The following is a 17420-nucleotide window of genomic DNA, read 5'->3' on the forward strand; positions in this document are numbered from 1 at the left end:
CCTGCAACGCCTGACCTATGCTGTCTATGATGGAGATCTCATGGCCGACCTCTGGCTCCCCACCCTGGCCAGGTCAGGATTAATAGAAAAGTACTTACTATACAGAGGGATCTTCTCCACCTGGAAGGCTCTCTCCCCCACTCTTGTGCCTGGCATCCCTCCACACCTCTGGTGTGGGGGGAAGTGGGAAAAGTGTTCACATCCCCCACACCAGAGTATTTTAACCCCTTAAGGACAATGGACGTACTCCTACGCCCCCGTTTCCGAGTCCTTAAGGACCGAGGACGTAGGAGTACGTCCTGTCCTTTCCCGGCCCCCTGCCGCTAGCCGGAGGGGAGCCGGTGCCCCGATGCCTGCTGAAATCGTTCAGCAGGCATCGCGGCATATCGCCCAGGGGGGTCATTATGCCCCCCCATGTCGGCGATGGCCGCAGATCGCTGGACAATTCAGTCCAGCGATCTGCGGCGATTCCGGGTCAATCGGGTCTCCAGTGACCCGATGACCCGGAATTACTGGCTGATCGGGGCTGTCAGAGACGGCCCCGAACAGCCAGAGCCTGCAGGGGTGAGGTGGCACTGGTGCCACCTCACGATCGCCCTGATTCGTCGGCCGGTTTACCGGCCGACCAATCAGGGCGCCTGCTGCGGGTGTCACTCCCGCACCCGCTCCGCCCCTCTTCCGGAGGACGTGAGCGGGTGCGGGACGTGCACCCCTGGTGCTGGGGACCCCGATCCCCGGCGTTAATGTTGGGATCGGGGCCCCAGGAGCGACGGCGGTGGCGGGACTGACCTGTGTGCGGCGATCAAGCAGCAGCAGGAGGTGAGTGACAGCCTCCTGCTGTTGCTTAGCAACAGCTCCCAGCATGCAAAAAGGGCATGCTGGGAGCTGTAGTTATGCAACAGGAGGAGGCAGACCACCACAACTCCCAGCATGCACTTATGGGCATGCTGGGACTTATGGTTTTGCAACAGCTGGAGGCACATTCTTTCTATGGAAAAGTGTACCTTCAGCTGTTGTGTAACTACAACTCCCAGCTTGCACAAACAGCTTAAGTGCATGCTGGGAGTTAAAGTGGTGCATCTGCTGGTTGCATAACTACAACTCCCAGCATGCCCGTTGGCTGTCGGTGACTGCTGAGAGTTGTAGTTTTGCAACAGCTGAAGGCACACTGAGTTAAGTAGCAAACCAGTGTGTCTCCAGCTGTTGCATAACTACAATCCCCAGCATCCCCAGGCAAAGTAGTATTCCTCCCGCTGTTGCATAACTACAACACCCAGCATGCCCTTCCGCTGTCCGTACATGCTGGGGGTTGTAGCTTTTGCAACAGCTGAAGGCACACTGGTTGCAAAACACTGAGTTTGTTGCCAAACTCTGTGTTTCACAACCTGTGTGTCTCCAGCTGTTGCAAAACTACAACTCCCAGCATGCACTGATAGACCGTACATGCTGGGAGTTGTAGTTTTGCAACAGCTGGATGTCCCCCCCCCCCAATGTGAATGTACAGGGTACACTCACATGGGCGGAGGATTACAGTAAGTATCCGGCTGCAAGTTTGAGCTGCAGCAAATTTTTTGCTGCAGCTCAAGCTGCCAGCGAGAAACTACTGTGAACTGTGACTGTACCCTAAAAACACTACACTAACACACAATAAAATAAAAAAGTAAAAAAACACTACATATACACATACCCCTACACAGCCCCCCTCCCCTCCCCAATAAAAATGAAAAACGTCTGGTACGCCACTGTTTCCAAAACGGAGCCTCCAGCTGTTGCAAAACAACTACTCCCAGTATTACCAGACAGCCGCTGACTGTCCAGGCATGCTGGGACTTTTACAACAGCTGGAGGCACCCTGTTTGGGAATCACTGGCGTAGAATACCCCTATGTCCACCCCTATGCAAGTCCCTAATTCAGGCCTCAAATGCCCTGTCGTATTTCAAGGCAACAGTTTAGGGCCACATATGGGGTATCGCCGTACTCGGGAGAAATTGTGTTACAAATTATGGGGGGTATTTTCTGCTATTACCCTTTTTAAAAATCTAAAATTTTTGGGAAACCAACATTTTAGGTAAAAATTTTTTTTTTTTTTTTACATATGCAAAAGTTGTGAATCACCTGTGGGGTATTAAGGTTCACATTACCCCTTGTTACGTTCCCCGAGGGGTCTAGTTTCCAAAATGGTATGCCATGTGGTTTTTTTTTTGCTGTCCTGGCACCATAGGGGCTTCCTAAATGCGGCATGCCCCCAGAGCAAAATTTGCTTTCAAAAAGCCAAATGTGACTCCTTCTCTTCTGAGACCTGTAGTGCGCCAGCAGAGCACTTCTCACCCCCATATGGGGTGTTTTCAGAATCGGGAGAAATTGGGCTTCAAATTTTGGGGGGTATTTTTTGCTATTATCCTTTTTAAAAATGTAAAATTTTTGGGAAACCAAGCATTTTAGGTAAAACATTTTTTTTTTTTACATATGCAAAAGTCATGAATCACCTGTGGGGTATTAAGGTTCACTTTACCCCTTGTTACGTTCCCTGAGGGGTCTATTTTCCAAAATGGTATGCCATGTGTTTTTTTTTGCTGTTCTGGCACCATAGGGGCTTCCTAAAGGTGACATGCCCCCCAAAAACCATTTGACGCTCCTTCCCTTCTGAGCCCTCTTCTGCGCCCGCCGAACAATTAACATAGACATATGAGATGTGTGCTTACTCGAGAGAAATTGGGTTTCAAATACAAGTAAAAATTTTCTCCTTTTTACCCCTTGCAAAAATTCAAAAATTGGGTCTACAAGAACATGCGAGTATAAAAAATGAAGATTGTGAATTTTCTCCTTCACTTTTCTGCTATTCCTGTGAAACACCTAAAGGGTTAATACACTTATTGAATGTCATTTTGGATACTTTGGGGGGTGTAGTTTTTATAATGGGGTCATTTATGGGGTATTTCTAATATGAAGACCCTTCAAATCCACTTCAAACCTGAACTGGTCCATGAAAAATAGCGAGTTTGAAAATTTTGTGAAAAATTTCCAAATTGCTGCTGAACTTTGAAGCCCTCTGGTGTCTTCCAAAAGTAAAAACTCATAAATTTTATGATGCAAACATAAAGTAGACATATTGTATATGTGAACCCAAAAAATTTTTATTTTGAATATCCATTTTCCTTACAAGCAGAGAGCTTCAAAGTTAGAAAAATGCAAAATTTTCATTTTTTTCATCAAATTTTGGGATTTTTCACCAAGAAAGGATGCAAGTTACCATAAAATTTTACCACTAAGTTAAAGTAGAATATGTCACGAAAAAACAATCTCGGAATCAGAATGATAACTAAAAGCATTCCAGAGTTATTAATGTTTAAAGTGACAGTGGTCAGAATTGCAGAACCTTAAGGGGTTAAAAGGGTACCCCGATGGAAAACAATCTGTTTTCAAATCATCTTCTATTAAAAAATCTTAAAAAGTACCTGTCATCAAACCATATTTTCTAAACGAACTCAGATTATATTCCCTAACTACTCTGAACAGGCACCAGTTGATTCAGGCACCAGTTGATTTGTTCAAAAATGTTTTTCACCAGAGTACCCCTTTAACTCTTATATGGTCAATTTTTAATTAGCTTAACTTGCCCTATAGTCCTCTAACTGCAGCATTTTTATCTCTTCTTTTTTGGTGCTAAGGTTAACTACTGTGTGTCAGTAAAAACTCATGTTTTTCACCTATAGTTGGCAATTTACTGTAAACCATGTGTATTTTTTGCTGTTTGATACAGAACACAAAGTGTACAGGCATCATTATGTATGTTTAAAGAGGCACTGTCATTATGAAAAACTTTTTATACTTTGTAGTACTACTGATAAGATGACTTTTTAAAATATACATTTATTTAAAAAAAATGTCAATTTTATCAAAAAAAATCTAAAATAGCCACCACTAGGGGTCATCTGTCTTTATACAGACAGACTACTCTGTATTTTGCAGCATACTGGATACCGGCAGTACAGTGTTATGGTATCCAGTATAGGAGATCACCATTGCACCACTACAGCCTTCAGCTGTTCCAAAACTAAAACTCCCAAGATGGGAGTTGTAGTTTTACAACAGCTGGGGGTACAATCTTTGTTAAACTCTGTTTTAGAGCTGTGTATTTTTCAGCTGTCTGCCTCCACCTCTTGCAAAACTACAAAGGATGTGGTGGCATGTTGGGAGTTGTAGTTTTGCAACAGCTAAACGCAACACTGCTCTAACACAGTGCTTTATATACACTGCAACTCCAGATGGTTTCATGCAAAGCTACAACTCCCAGCATGCTTGGACAGCCAAAGCTTTCTCTTCCTTCTGAATAACAATGGCTGATCAGAGATTCAGGAGTCTGTGAAAGCTGAATGACACACATAGTGACAGCTATGTTGAGTAGCATCCAGTTTTACTAGGAACAGATAGAAAATGTATGCATAAAAACTACTGTGCAGTGATTTGCAGACTGCCAGGCTGCTCCCAGACTCAGAGCAGATGAGTCATTACAGTGGGGGAGAGAGATGGACACGCCCCCTCAACAAGGCAAGAACAAAAAGCAAGTGAGCAACATATAAATGCTATTTGTTAGGGATTTATAGGTCCTAGACACAAAAAAATGATGTACATGATCAGAATTAGGTACTGAGTAACATCACTTTTTAAAATCTTTTTTTGCACTATGACAGCTACGCTTTAAATTGACACTTTATAAATTGCTATATGTTAAATAATCAGAGAATTGTATGTTCTTGCCGATTGGGTCCTGAGTGGGCTTTCTTGCCCTTTTTGAATTGCCTATAACTCACTTTTTTTAATATTATTTGGATCTTTCTTGCACTTCCCTGGCCCTTTTTTCTTTTGCAGGATGGTACCTCTTGACTTGGACTTTTTCGACTTTTGTTTTTGGGCTGGGGTGGATCTATGTTTGTGTGTAATACGTTGTTTATTAAAGCCTGTTAAAATCTTACAAAAATGATCTTATTTAAAGAAATAAAAATAATAATAATAATTAGAGAATTATCTTGTGTGTTCTTAAAATTACAGGTCCAAACATGAACAATACAGATGAATTTATTCCGTGGACTAGATTCTGCAAGGTAAAATATAAAAATATGTAAAACTATAACTTACTTTACTCTTATTGTACTTGTATTTTGATATCTGTACTTTCATTTTACAACAGAAACTGATGTATTTTTTTTTTTGCGTTAAAGGGATACTCCACACCTAGCATCTTATCCCCTATTCAAAGGATAGGGGATAAGATTTCAGATCGCCTGGGTCCCGCTGCTGGTGACCCCCGGGATCTCTGCTGAGGCACCGCGCTATCAGTACTGCACAGAGCATACTCGCCCTTTGCGTAATGACGGGCAATACAGGGGCCAGAGCATCGTTATGTCATGGCTCCACCCCTTGTGACGTCACGGCCCGCCCCCTTAATTCAAGTCTATGGGAGGGGGTGCGGCGGCCATCACGCACCCTCCCATAGACTTGCATTAAGGGGGCAGGCCATCACGATGCTCCGGCCCCTGTATCGCCGGTCATTACGCACAGAGCGAGTGTGCTCTGTGCAATAATGACAGGTGGGTGCCGCAGCGGAGATCCCGGGGGTCCCCAGTTGCGGGACCCCGGCGATCTTACATCTTATCCCCTATCCTTTGGATAGAGGATAAGATGCTAGGGGCGGAGTACCCCTTTAACTTAATTAACATAGTTGATTAGCTATTACAGTGCTTCCCAAGCACCGTCCTCAAGTACCCCCAACAGGTCATGATTTGAGAACACTAGTGGTGATGTCTGATGCACTGACTATAATTATATCACCTGCAAAAGCCTAAGCAAATTCTGAAAACGTGACCTATTACTACACATGATAGGAGTAAGTGTCTGATCATGGAGGGGCCGACTGTTGGGATCCCTTGCAATCTCCTGCCTGGCACCTCGGTAATCCGCATGCACGGGAGATACACGCAAGCACTTTATCTCTTTCCCCTAGACTTGAATGGAGGGGGCGTGAGGAAGCAGAGCCAAAAGATGTCTCATACCGGAGCATTTATAAACCACTTATATTGCATACTTTATGGCTTACTAACCCCATACACAGCCAACTGCAATGCACTGTGTGTTCTGTCACCATTTCAATCATAGCTAGTTTTAACTTTTTAAGTAATTTTGGCAATAGTAGTTCTTCTGTGTGATCAGACCAGATTTGTTAACCTTTGCTCCCTGCAAGCATCAGTGAACCTAAGTGCCCATGGCCCTGCTGTCAGTTCACTGATTGTCCTTTCTTGGACCACTTTTGACTTTTGGGTGATGACAGAGGCAGCAGGCTGGAAAGGGCCAAAATAAAGAGCCCTTCCCACCCTGGTATTACCAGACTGCTGTTGTTAGGTTTTTAACTGTCCGGTTATGGAAAATAGGGGGTACAACAGATAATGTGTGAGGTCCCCCTATTTTTTATAACCTGCCATCTATGAAATAGCTTTACTACTAAGCCTTTAAAAATATGTTAGTAAATGAAGGATGCTCTTTCTTGCTGCACTAGAGGACACGGCTAATGTATACAGTTGTGAACTGTAGGGGGACCAGACTTGCCTATTTATACAATGGCATGCTCAGGTCCCTTTTTCTGCATACACTAGCCATAATCACTAGCGCATCAGCGAAGAGCACCCAAAGAGTGCTGGAAGGCATGAAACAGGGTCATCTCTGCTATGTGGAGCAGAGTGCAGCAGAGCTGACCTTGTATGCTGCAGTGTGCTGGTCAGTGTAAGTTAAAGGGGTACTCTGCCCCTAGACATCTTATTCCCTATCCAAAGGATAGTAGATAAGATGTCTCATCGCGGGATTCCTGTCTCTGGGGACCCCCGTGATCTCAGCTGCGGCACCCCAGGCATCCAGTGCACAGAGCGAAATTTGCTCCATGCTGGATGGCTGGCGATGGGGGACGGAGGCTCGTGACATCACGGTCACGGCCATGCCCCCTCATTGCAAGTCTATAGGATGGGGCATGACAGCCGTCACGCCCCCTCCCATGGACTTGCATTGAGGGGGCACCACCGTGACGTCACGAGCGGGGCAGGGCTGTGATGTCACAAGCCTCAAGCGCTGCACCCGATGCATTAAAGAATGCCAGGGCCAGCAGGAAGATCGCAGGGGTCCCCAGCAGCGGGACCCCCGCAATCAGGCATCTTATCCCCTATACGAAACATAGGGGCTAAGATGTCTAGGGGCAGAGTACGCCTTTAATTCCAGAAATATTTTAGAGCAGCCGAGCGTCTAAGAGGGAGTGCTGAGGCTGCTGAGCATCTGAAATGGCAGTGAAAGGACTGAGGCTGCGCAGTAGGGAAACAGTTGGTCTAAATCTCAATGGGAGCGGTAAAGTAAAACAAGTAGATTCGTAAAAAGACTCAGAGGTTTTTAACAAGGGTGCAGACAATGGACCAAGGAACTGATCAATTTAGCAAAATACTGAGTTTAGCACCAATATAGTGAGGGGGTACATAAATAATAGACCTGGTTAAGAGGTCCTGTGGTTCTAAATCATAAATATATAAACTATCCAGAAAAGGAAACACTACAAAACGGGACCAAATGTAAAATCAATTATATTTTATTAAGTATATAGAAACCAATAAGAAACATTGGGGAAAGTTAAAAAGCACCAATGGCGTGGACACAGACAAAAAGCTGGGGGATTGGGGAGAGGGGGAGAGAATAAGCAGCAGAGGTCCAGTGCACATCCAGCAGTAAAGTGCTAACAGAGAAAAAATGTGTATATAAAGTTCATACAAATAGAGGTATATACAAGAAAGTGAATAAACACTAATGTGCTTGTTGATGTAAAGTGCAAATGTATCTAGCAGCAACCTCCAAAGAGAGAGTATATAACAGCACAAGTGTGCAAAAATACAATAATAGACCAAAGAAATGTGTTAGCAATGTAAGTTCTGCAAATGCAGACAAGGTAAAAGGTAAGTTAGAGCACAAGATCAGAGCCGACCATGAAAGGCCATGGTGCGGACCTGCTGATGTATAAGATAAGAAGTAAGAGCCCCCCTGTAAGTTCCCCAGTCACCCACCACACTTCCGACACGTTTCGCCCGAGCGGGGCTTTGTCCAGGAGTGGTGGGCAACTGGGGTCAGGCACTATTTATATCCCTATTAACCAATGGATGGTACAGCAGCTCACCTGCATAGAATGGCGGTGGAGCGGGACAGACGCCCTGGGATGTATGGCCGGAAGCTACATGGGTAACATGCGCCTGAGGACCACAACAAAAAGGCTGCCAGGAAACACTAGAGGCCAAATAAAAATAAATATACAATAAAATGGCCGCCGTGCATGGGCGCAGCAAAATACTGCATAGGAGCGTTGATCCGGCTACGGAAAAATGATATGTTGCAAACTACATGTGTAACATACGCCTGAGGACCACAACAAAATGGCCGCCAGGAAACACTAGAGGCTAAATAAAAATAAATATACAATAAAATGGCTGCCGCTCATGGGCGCAGCAAAATACTGTATAGGGGCGTTGATCCGGCTATGGAAAGATTCGTACCCTATAATAGGACCGAAGTCCACCAGAAAATGGCTGTCCCATGTGTATAGACAATGATAGAATCCTGAAGAAAATGTTGTGATGATTAGTGTGAATGATGACTGTTACAAAAGGTGCAAATATAGGACAATAAGTAGCCCATAAGTAAACAAGGATATATAAGGAAGTAGGATAACCGATCCACTAAGGGAACTATGGTAATATAATAAATGGTGACATATATAATATGTATACGTGAATGTTGTTAATAGTAATAATTAAATGAAGGATGCATGTGAACAAAAGGGTTTGAGTGAGAAAATAACAGTTTATAAGAATGAAATAATCCATGTGAGAACATAATAAGAGAGAGTGGAATGTGTGATCAAAAGAATAAGAAAAAATGAGATCTGATGCAATGCAGAAAGATGAAAAAATGTGTATAGTGTGCAGTGAAAAATAAAGACAGTGTACAGTATTTGGATACATACAAAATACATACATACATATTACAACTAAAATTTAGATTACATATAAAAGCAGATAATGTAAAATCATATAAAATAGTGCAAAAAATCACATTCAGAATACATGCTACATATTTGATACATAACAAACCAAAAAATATATTATGTGAAACACTTACGGTAGTAAAAATTGTGAAATGGTGCAAACATTTTTTTATAGTTTAGGGGGCCCCCCGTGACAGTGAGAAAAAGTGACACATATGATAAAATACCATGAGACAAATAAAGTAGAGTGCAAAATAAAATGAAATAAGATATACAAAGTGCGATGTTATAATGAGGCCATAATGACGACAGTAGTAGACTTATTGATGATACAGTGCTATTCAGAGGACCGTAAATGGACCTAAAGAAAATAATAATAAATAAGTGTTATGTAAAAGTATATGAAAAAATATATAGTTTACAATGGAAAAGAATCTAATGATTATGAAAAATGTGTGTATATATATATATATATATATATATATATATATATTTATAGGAATATGCAAAGCAGCTCATTACACAACCTTTTCAGGTAGTGTTCCCTGGTATCAGCTTAGCTCCTGTTAAGGAATATAAAAAGCTGAATGGGATTTATGCCAAGCCAGACTACTCCCCAAAAGGGAAGTTTCGACCCATCTGCAGACAGCTGTTTCGGGGTGTATATATATATATATATATATATATATATATATATATATATATATACATACAAATAATGAGCCATAAAAATGAAAAATGAAGTGTATACATATATATATATGTATATATATATATATATATATATATATATATATATATACACATATATATTTAAAAAAATATATTTTTGTTGAAAATTGCATAATGTCCAAGGGTGAAAGATAATAATGATATAGGGTAGAAAAGTTTGATAAAAAAAAAAAAAATTTGATTAACCCCTTAACCTCTTCAGGACATAGGGCGTATGGATACGCCCTGCATCCCGAGTCCTTAAGGACCGAGGGCGTATCCATACGCCCGTGGGAATTCCGGCCCCCACCGCTAGCCGGTTGGGGACCGGAGCCAGATGCCTGCTGAACGATTTCAGCAGGCATCCCGGCATATCGCCCAGGGGGGTCATTATGCCCCCCCATGTCGGTGATTGCCGCAGATCGCTGGACAATTCAGTCCAGCGATCTGCGGCGATTCCGGGTCAATCGGGTCTCCAGTGACCCGATGACCCGGAATTACTGGCTGTTCGGGGCCGTCTCTGACGGCCCCGAACAGCCAGAGCCTGCAGGGGTGAGGTGGCACTGGTGCCACCTCACGATCGCCCTTATTCGTCGGCCGGATTACCGGCCGACCAATCAGCACGCCTGCTGCGGGTGTCACTCCCGCACCCGCTCCGCCCCTCTTCTGGAGGACGTGAGCGGGTGCGGGACGTGCACCCCGGGTGCTGGGGACCCCGATCCCCGGCGTTAATGTTGGGATCGGGGCCCCAGGAGCAGCGGCGGTGGCGGGACTGACCTGCAGCGTCTGGATCGTTGGAGGTGAGTGACAGCCTCCTGCTGTTGCTTAGCAACAGCTCCCAGCATGCAAAAAGGGCATGCTGGGAGCTGTAGTTATGCAACAGCAGGAGGCAGACCACCACAACTCCCAGCATTCCCTTATGGGCATGCTGGGACTTATGGTTTTGCAACAGCTGGAGGCACATTCTTTCTATGGAAAAGTGTACCTTCAGCTGTTGTATAACTACAACTCCCAGCTTGCACAAACAGCTAAAGTGCATGCTGGGAGTTGTAGTGGTGCATCTGCTGGTTGCATAACTACAACTCCCAGCATGCCCGTTGGCTGTCGGTGACTGCTGAGAGTTGTAGTTTTGCAACAGCTGAAGGCACACTGGTTGTGAAACTCAGAGTTTTTTTTTACCTAACTCAGTGTTTCACGACCGGTGTGCCTCCAGCTGTTGCAAACTACAACTCTCAGCAGTCACCGTACACCATGCACCGTACATGCTGGGAGTTGTAGTTTTGCAACAGCTGGATGTCCCCCCCAATGTGAACGTACAGGGTACACTCACATGGGCGGAGGATTACAGTAAGTATCTGGCTGCAAATTTGAGCTGCCGCAAACTTTCTGCTGCAGCTCAAATTGCCAGCGAGAAACTACTGTGAACCCCCGCCCGTGCGACTGTACCCTAAAAACACTACACTACACTAACACAAAAAATAAAATAAAAAGTAAAAAACACTACGTATACACATACCCCTATACAGCCCCCCTCCCCTCCCCAATAAAAATGAAAAACGTCTGGTACGCCACGGTTTCCAGAACGGAGCCTCCAGCTGTTGCAAAACAACTCCCAGTATTGTCGGACAGCCGTTGACTGTCCAGGCATGCTGGGAGTTTTGCAACAGCTTGAGGCACCCTGTTTGGGAATCACTGGCGTAGAATACCCCTATGTCCACCCCTATGCAAGTCCCTAATTTAGGCCTCAAATGCGCATGGCGCTCTCACTTTGGAGCCCTGTCGTATTTCAAGGCAACAGTTTAGGGTCACATATGGGGTATCGCCGTACTCGGGAGAAATTGTGTTACAAATTTTGTGGGGTATTTTCTGCTTTTACCCTTTTTAAAAATGTAAAATTTTTGGGAAAACAAGCATTTTAGGTAAAAAAAAAATTTTTTTTTTACATATGCAAAAGTCGTGAAACACCTGTGGGGTATAAAGGTTCACTTAACCCCTTGTTACGTTCCCCAAGGGGTCTAGTTTCCAAAATGGTATGCCATGAAGGTTTTTTTTTTTGCTGTCCTGGCACCATAGGGGCTTCCTAAATGCGGCATGCCCCCAGAGCAAAATTTGCGTTCAAAAAGCCAAATGTGACTCCTTCTCTTCCGAGACCTGTAGTGCGCCAGCAGAGCACTTTTCACCCCCATATGGGGTGTTTTCTGAATCGGGAGAAATTGGGCTTCAAATTTTTAGGGGTATTTTCTGCTATTACCCTTTTTAAAAATAAAATTTTTGGGGGAAAACATGCATTTTAGGTAAAAATTCTTTTTTTTTTTTTTAACATTTGCAAAAGTCGTGAAACACCTGTGGGGTATTAAGGTTCACTTTATCCCATGTTACATTCACCGAGGGGTCTAGTTTCCAAAATGGTATGCCATGTGTTTTTTTTTTTTGCTGTTCTGGCACCATAAGGGCTTCCTAAAGGTAACATGCCCCCCAAAAACCATTTCAGAAAAACGTACTCTCCAAAATCCCCTTGTCGCTCCTTCCCTTCTGAGCCCTCTACTGCGCCCGCCGAACACTTTACATAGACATATGAGGTATGTGCTTACTCGAGAGATATTGGGCTACAAATACAAGTAAAAATTTTGTCCTTTTACCCCTTGTAAAAATTCAAAAATTGGGTCTACAAGAACATGTAAGTGTAAAAAACGAAGATTGTGAATTTTCTCCTTCACTTTGCTGCTATTTGTGTGAAACACCTAAAAGGTTAAAACGCTGACTGAATGTCATTTTGAATACTTTGGGGGGTGTAGTTTTTATAATGGGGTCATTTATGGGGTATTTCTAATATGAAGACCCTTCAAATCCACTTCAAACCTGAACTGGTCCCTGAAAAATACTGAGTTTGAAAATTTTGTGAAAAATCGGAAAATTGCTGCTGACCGTTGAAGCCCTCTGGTGTCTTCCAAAAGTAAAAACACGTCAATTTTATGATGCAAACATAAAGTAGACATATTGTATATGTGAACAAAAAAAAAAATGTATTCGTAATATCCATTTTCCTTACAAGCAGAGAGCTTCAAAGTTAGAAAAATGCAAAATTTTCAAATTTTTCATCAAATTTACGGATTTTTCACCAAGAAAGGATGCAAGTATCGACAAAAATTTACCACTATGTTAAAATAGAATATGTCACGAAAAAACAATCTCGGAATCAGAATGATAACTAAAAGCATTCCAGAGTTATTAATGTTTAAAGTGACAGTGGTCAGATGTGCAAAAAACGCTCCGGTCCTTAAGGCCAAAATGGGCTCTGTCCTGAAGGGGTTAAGGACCGGGGGTTTTCCGTTTTTGCACTTTCGTTTTTTGCTCCTTGCCTTTAAAAAATCATAACTCTTTAAATTTTGCACCTAAAAATCCATATGATTGCTTATTTTTTGCGCCACCAACTCTACTTTGTAATGACGTCAGTCATTTTGCCCAAAGATCTACGGTGAAACGGGAAAAAAAATCATTGAGAGACAAAATTGAAAAAGAACCACCGTTTTGTAACTTTTGGGGGCTTCCGTTTCTACGTAGTACATTTTTCGGTAAAAATGACACCTTATCTTTATTCTGTAGGTTCATACGATTAAAATCATACTCTACTTATATAGGTTTGATTTTGTCGTACTTCTGTAAAGAATCATAACTTCATGCAGGAAAATTAATACGTTTAAAATTGTCATTTTCTGACCCCTATAACTTTTTTATTTTTCTGCGTAGGGGGCGGTATGAGGGCTTATTTTTTTGCGCTGTGATCTGAAGTTTTTAACAGTACCATTTTTGCATTGATAGGACTTATTGATTGCTTTTTATTCATTTTTTCATGATATAAAAAGGGACCAAAAATGCACTATTTTGGACTTTGGAATTTTTTTGCGCGTACGCCATTGACCATGCAGTTTAATTAACAATATATTTTTATAATTCGGACATTTCCGCACGCAGCGATACCATATATGTTTATGTTTATTTACACTGTGTTTTTTTTGTTATGGGAAAAGGGGGGTGATTCAAACTTTTAATAGGAGAGGGGTTAAATGATCTTTATTCACTTTTTTTAATTTTTTTTTGCAGTGTTATAGCTCCCATAGGGACCTATAACACTGCACACACTGATCTTTTACATTGATCACTGGTTTCTCATAGGAAACCAGTGATTGATTATTCTGCCGCTTTACTGCTCATGCCTGGATCTCAGGCACTGAGCAGTCATTCGGCGATTGGACAGCGAGGAGGCAGGTAGGGACCCTCCGGCTGTCCTGTAAGCTGTTCGGGATGCCGCGATTTCGCCGTAATCGTACAAACTTATTAACATCTAGTAAAGTGTTGTATAAATCAAAGTTACAGGACGGCACGAAAGTTAACCCCTTCTCAAGGACCTCGATTTGAGCCTGGGTCAAAACCTGTGCAGATAGATTAAATCGAGGTCCTTGAGAAGGGGTTAACTTTCGTGCCGTCCTGTAACTTTGATTTATACAACACTTTGCTAGATGTTAATAAGTTTGTACGATTACTTACCATCAAGAGACATTTTTTTGAAGTATGTGAAACTGATGATACTTCGGAATCAAGGGATAGTATGGATCCTATTAATACCTTGGGACATAACAGCTTACCACTTCATAGTGACTTTACAGAACAAATGAATATACAGACCCTTGTGGATTTACAGTATGAAACGACTGAACATGTTAATAGTGTGGAAAATACATTCAAATCATTTACAACAAAAAATCCCAATTTTTACCCTATACAATCTAGATTGGAGGGTATGGATGTTTTTCAAACCAGGGTCGAAGAGGACTTGAAAAAATTGTACCACCAAACAACATCCATACCTCACCACAATTTAACATTTTCTCAGCGACAAGCTTTGCATGATCTATCTAATAATAAAACACTGATTATCCGTCAATCAGACAAGGGAGGTTCAGTGGCTGTAATGGATGCGTTACTTTACAAAAAGTTGATATTAGAGATGCTGAATGACACACATACCTATCGACGCCTCACCAGTGATCCAACCAACACTGTAAAGAACAAACTATCTCATCTTTTAGAAGAAGGAGTTACACTATCCATCATAACGAAAAGACAAGCAGAATATCTTTTACCAAGTTTCGCCAAATGTCCGATATTCCATGCTCTCCCTAAGCTACACAAAGATAAATTTCCCCCTCCCTTGAGGCCCATAGTAGCGGGCATTGACTCATTGTTGGAAAGGTTGAGTGCATGGTTGGATGGCCTCTTGCAACCGTTAGTATCTCTAACTACAGGATTCAACAGAGACACTAAAACATTATTGCAAGCCATGAAGATGCGCAAATGGAATAACGGGGACAGTTGGATGTCATGTGACATAACTGCTCTTTACACATGCATTCCGCATGATAAAGCTATATTAGCTATTTCATACCACCTTAAGAAATATAGCGCATATAGTGTAGTATTGCAGCAATACATATTAGATGTCCTACAGTTCTTACTACATCATAATTTTTTCTGCTTTGATTCTATATTTTATTTACAGGTAACTGATTGCCCTATGGGCTCGAAATTTTCCCCCTCCTTACCCAATTTGTATATGGCATATTGGGAGGAGGTCGTCCTGATCTCCCCTGCCAACCCATTTTTCCATCTTGTGGGTTGGTATGGGAGATACATTGACGACCTCCTCCTGATTTGGAGGGGTACACAGCCACAAGAAGTTGATTTTTCTAATTTTCTTAACAACAATGATTTATCTCTCATCTTTACTTGCAACATTTCATTTGACCAAATAGATTTTTTGGACATCACTCTAATAGGAGATCATGAATCTCAGAGTATACATACTAAGATGTTCCGCAAATCTTGTGCTGGTAATAGTCTTCTCCATTCATCTAGTTGCCACCCAGAACACGTCACTCGCAATTTGCCCATAGGAGAATTTGTTAGGGCCAGACGTGCCTCGTCAGATCATCATACATACACTCACACCTGTCTTGACATTAAAAAACGTCTTCGAGTCAGAGGTTATAAACCACAAGTTATAAATAGGGCTGAGAATATAGTTAATTCCAAACCTACTGGCCACTATTTACAGGACAAACAGAATGTCACATCCAATACACAGGTTTTACCCACATTTACCACACCATTTTCTGAACAATTTCATGAAATTAAGAAAATAATTTACAAACTTTTACCAGTTCTTCACTATGACAAAACTATGTCTAATATTATTCAGGACGGCATCCGAGTAATACCCCGCAGGGCACGATCACTTCATAACATTCTGTCCCCCAGTGAGTTTAGCTCCTCACCTAAACAGGACACTTGGTTAACTTGTAAAGGGAGTTATAAATGTAGCCATTCTAGATGTTCTATATGCCAGTATATGACTTATCAAACTACATTTCATTCATGCACTACTGGACAGATACACAATATAAAAAGTTTTATTAACTGTCAAACGCATCATGTAGTTTATAGCATTACCTGCCTACGGTGCAATCTACAATATGTGGGCTGCACTAGCAGGAAACTTAAGGTTAGAATTCAAGAACATCTCCATATACCCGACAGTAACAAGATTACAAATAGATCCATGTCAGGCTTTACGAAACACATCATTGAAAAACATGCAGGTACTATTCCCCAAATTACTGTGACTGGCTTAGAGAGGGTACGCCCACCATCACGGGGTGGTGACTGGAGTAGGGCCGTGTTCAGACGGGAAGCGTATTGGATTTTGGTTTTGGATACTCGCTTCCCGTATGGACTCAATTTCAGACACGACCTGAGTTATAGCTATTAGAGGTTTCTAAGTATATTTTCTCTTCTTTTGTATAATGACTCTCCAGTATATACCATCTGTCAAGTATTATCCATGTCTTATTTTACCTCTTGCCATGTGTTCACCTGATTTCAGAGGGTGACGTCACCAGTTGTAATAGTATATAAGGTATATCTGTTGTCTTTAGCATTGAGCAAGATTAAGACTTGTTAACAAGTCGAAACGCGTTGGTGCGTTTCGTTTGTGCTTTTAGCTTATTCTTTTTTCTACCTTGGATTTTAATATGATTCATTAAAGCTACAAATTTTTATCCAGTCCTGGGAGCCGGATTTTCCTCTTTTTTGCTTCATCCTATTTTTGTTGTTGTTTATTGCTCTTTTAACATCATTTGTCAGCCATGTAGGATTTAGTTTTAATCGTTTATATTTGTTCCCCTTTGGTATATATTTAGCTGTATAGTTATTTAGAGTTGATTTAAAGATGTCCCATTTACCTTCTGTATCAGTATTTGAGAACACCTCCCCCCAGTCTATGTCCTGTAGTGCAGCCCTCAGCCAAGGGAAGTTTGCCTTTTTAAAGTTATATGTTTTTGCCTTCCCCGCCTGTCTTTGTTTTCTACATTTTAAGTCAAAAGTAACTATATTGTGGTTGCTATTACCAAGGTTTTCCCGCACAGTTACATTACCAACCAGCTCTGCGTTGTTGGAAATGATCAGATCCAACAAGGCATCACTTCTTGTTGGGTCCTCCACAAACTGGCCCATATAATTATCCTGCAATAAATTTAGGAATTGTCGCCCCTTTGTAGTTTTAGCCAACCCCGGACCCCAATCTATATCTGG

At 42.1% G+C, this 17420-nt stretch overlaps 1 protein-coding gene across 5 annotated transcripts in view; it reads left to right on the plus strand.

Moving 5' to 3' along the window:
• STAT1 (signal transducer and activator of transcription 1) overlaps window positions 1-17420 on the plus strand; it is a 1320138-nt gene that overhangs the window by 991085 nt on the left and 311633 nt on the right. For all 5 annotated transcript variants that reach the window (XM_056535944.1, XM_056535945.1, XM_056535942.1 and 2 more), the window contains one exon: window positions 5051-5103. In XM_056535944.1, coding sequence (XP_056391919.1) covers window positions 5051-5103 — 53 coding nt within the window. The remainder of the gene's footprint in view (window positions 1-5050; window positions 5104-17420) is intronic.

The sequence above is a fragment of the Hyla sarda genome, chromosome 8, assembly GCF_029499605.1.
Source record: "Hyla sarda isolate aHylSar1 chromosome 8, aHylSar1.hap1, whole genome shotgun sequence".
NCBI classification, from domain to species: Eukaryota; Metazoa; Chordata; class Amphibia; order Anura; family Hylidae; genus Hyla; species Hyla sarda.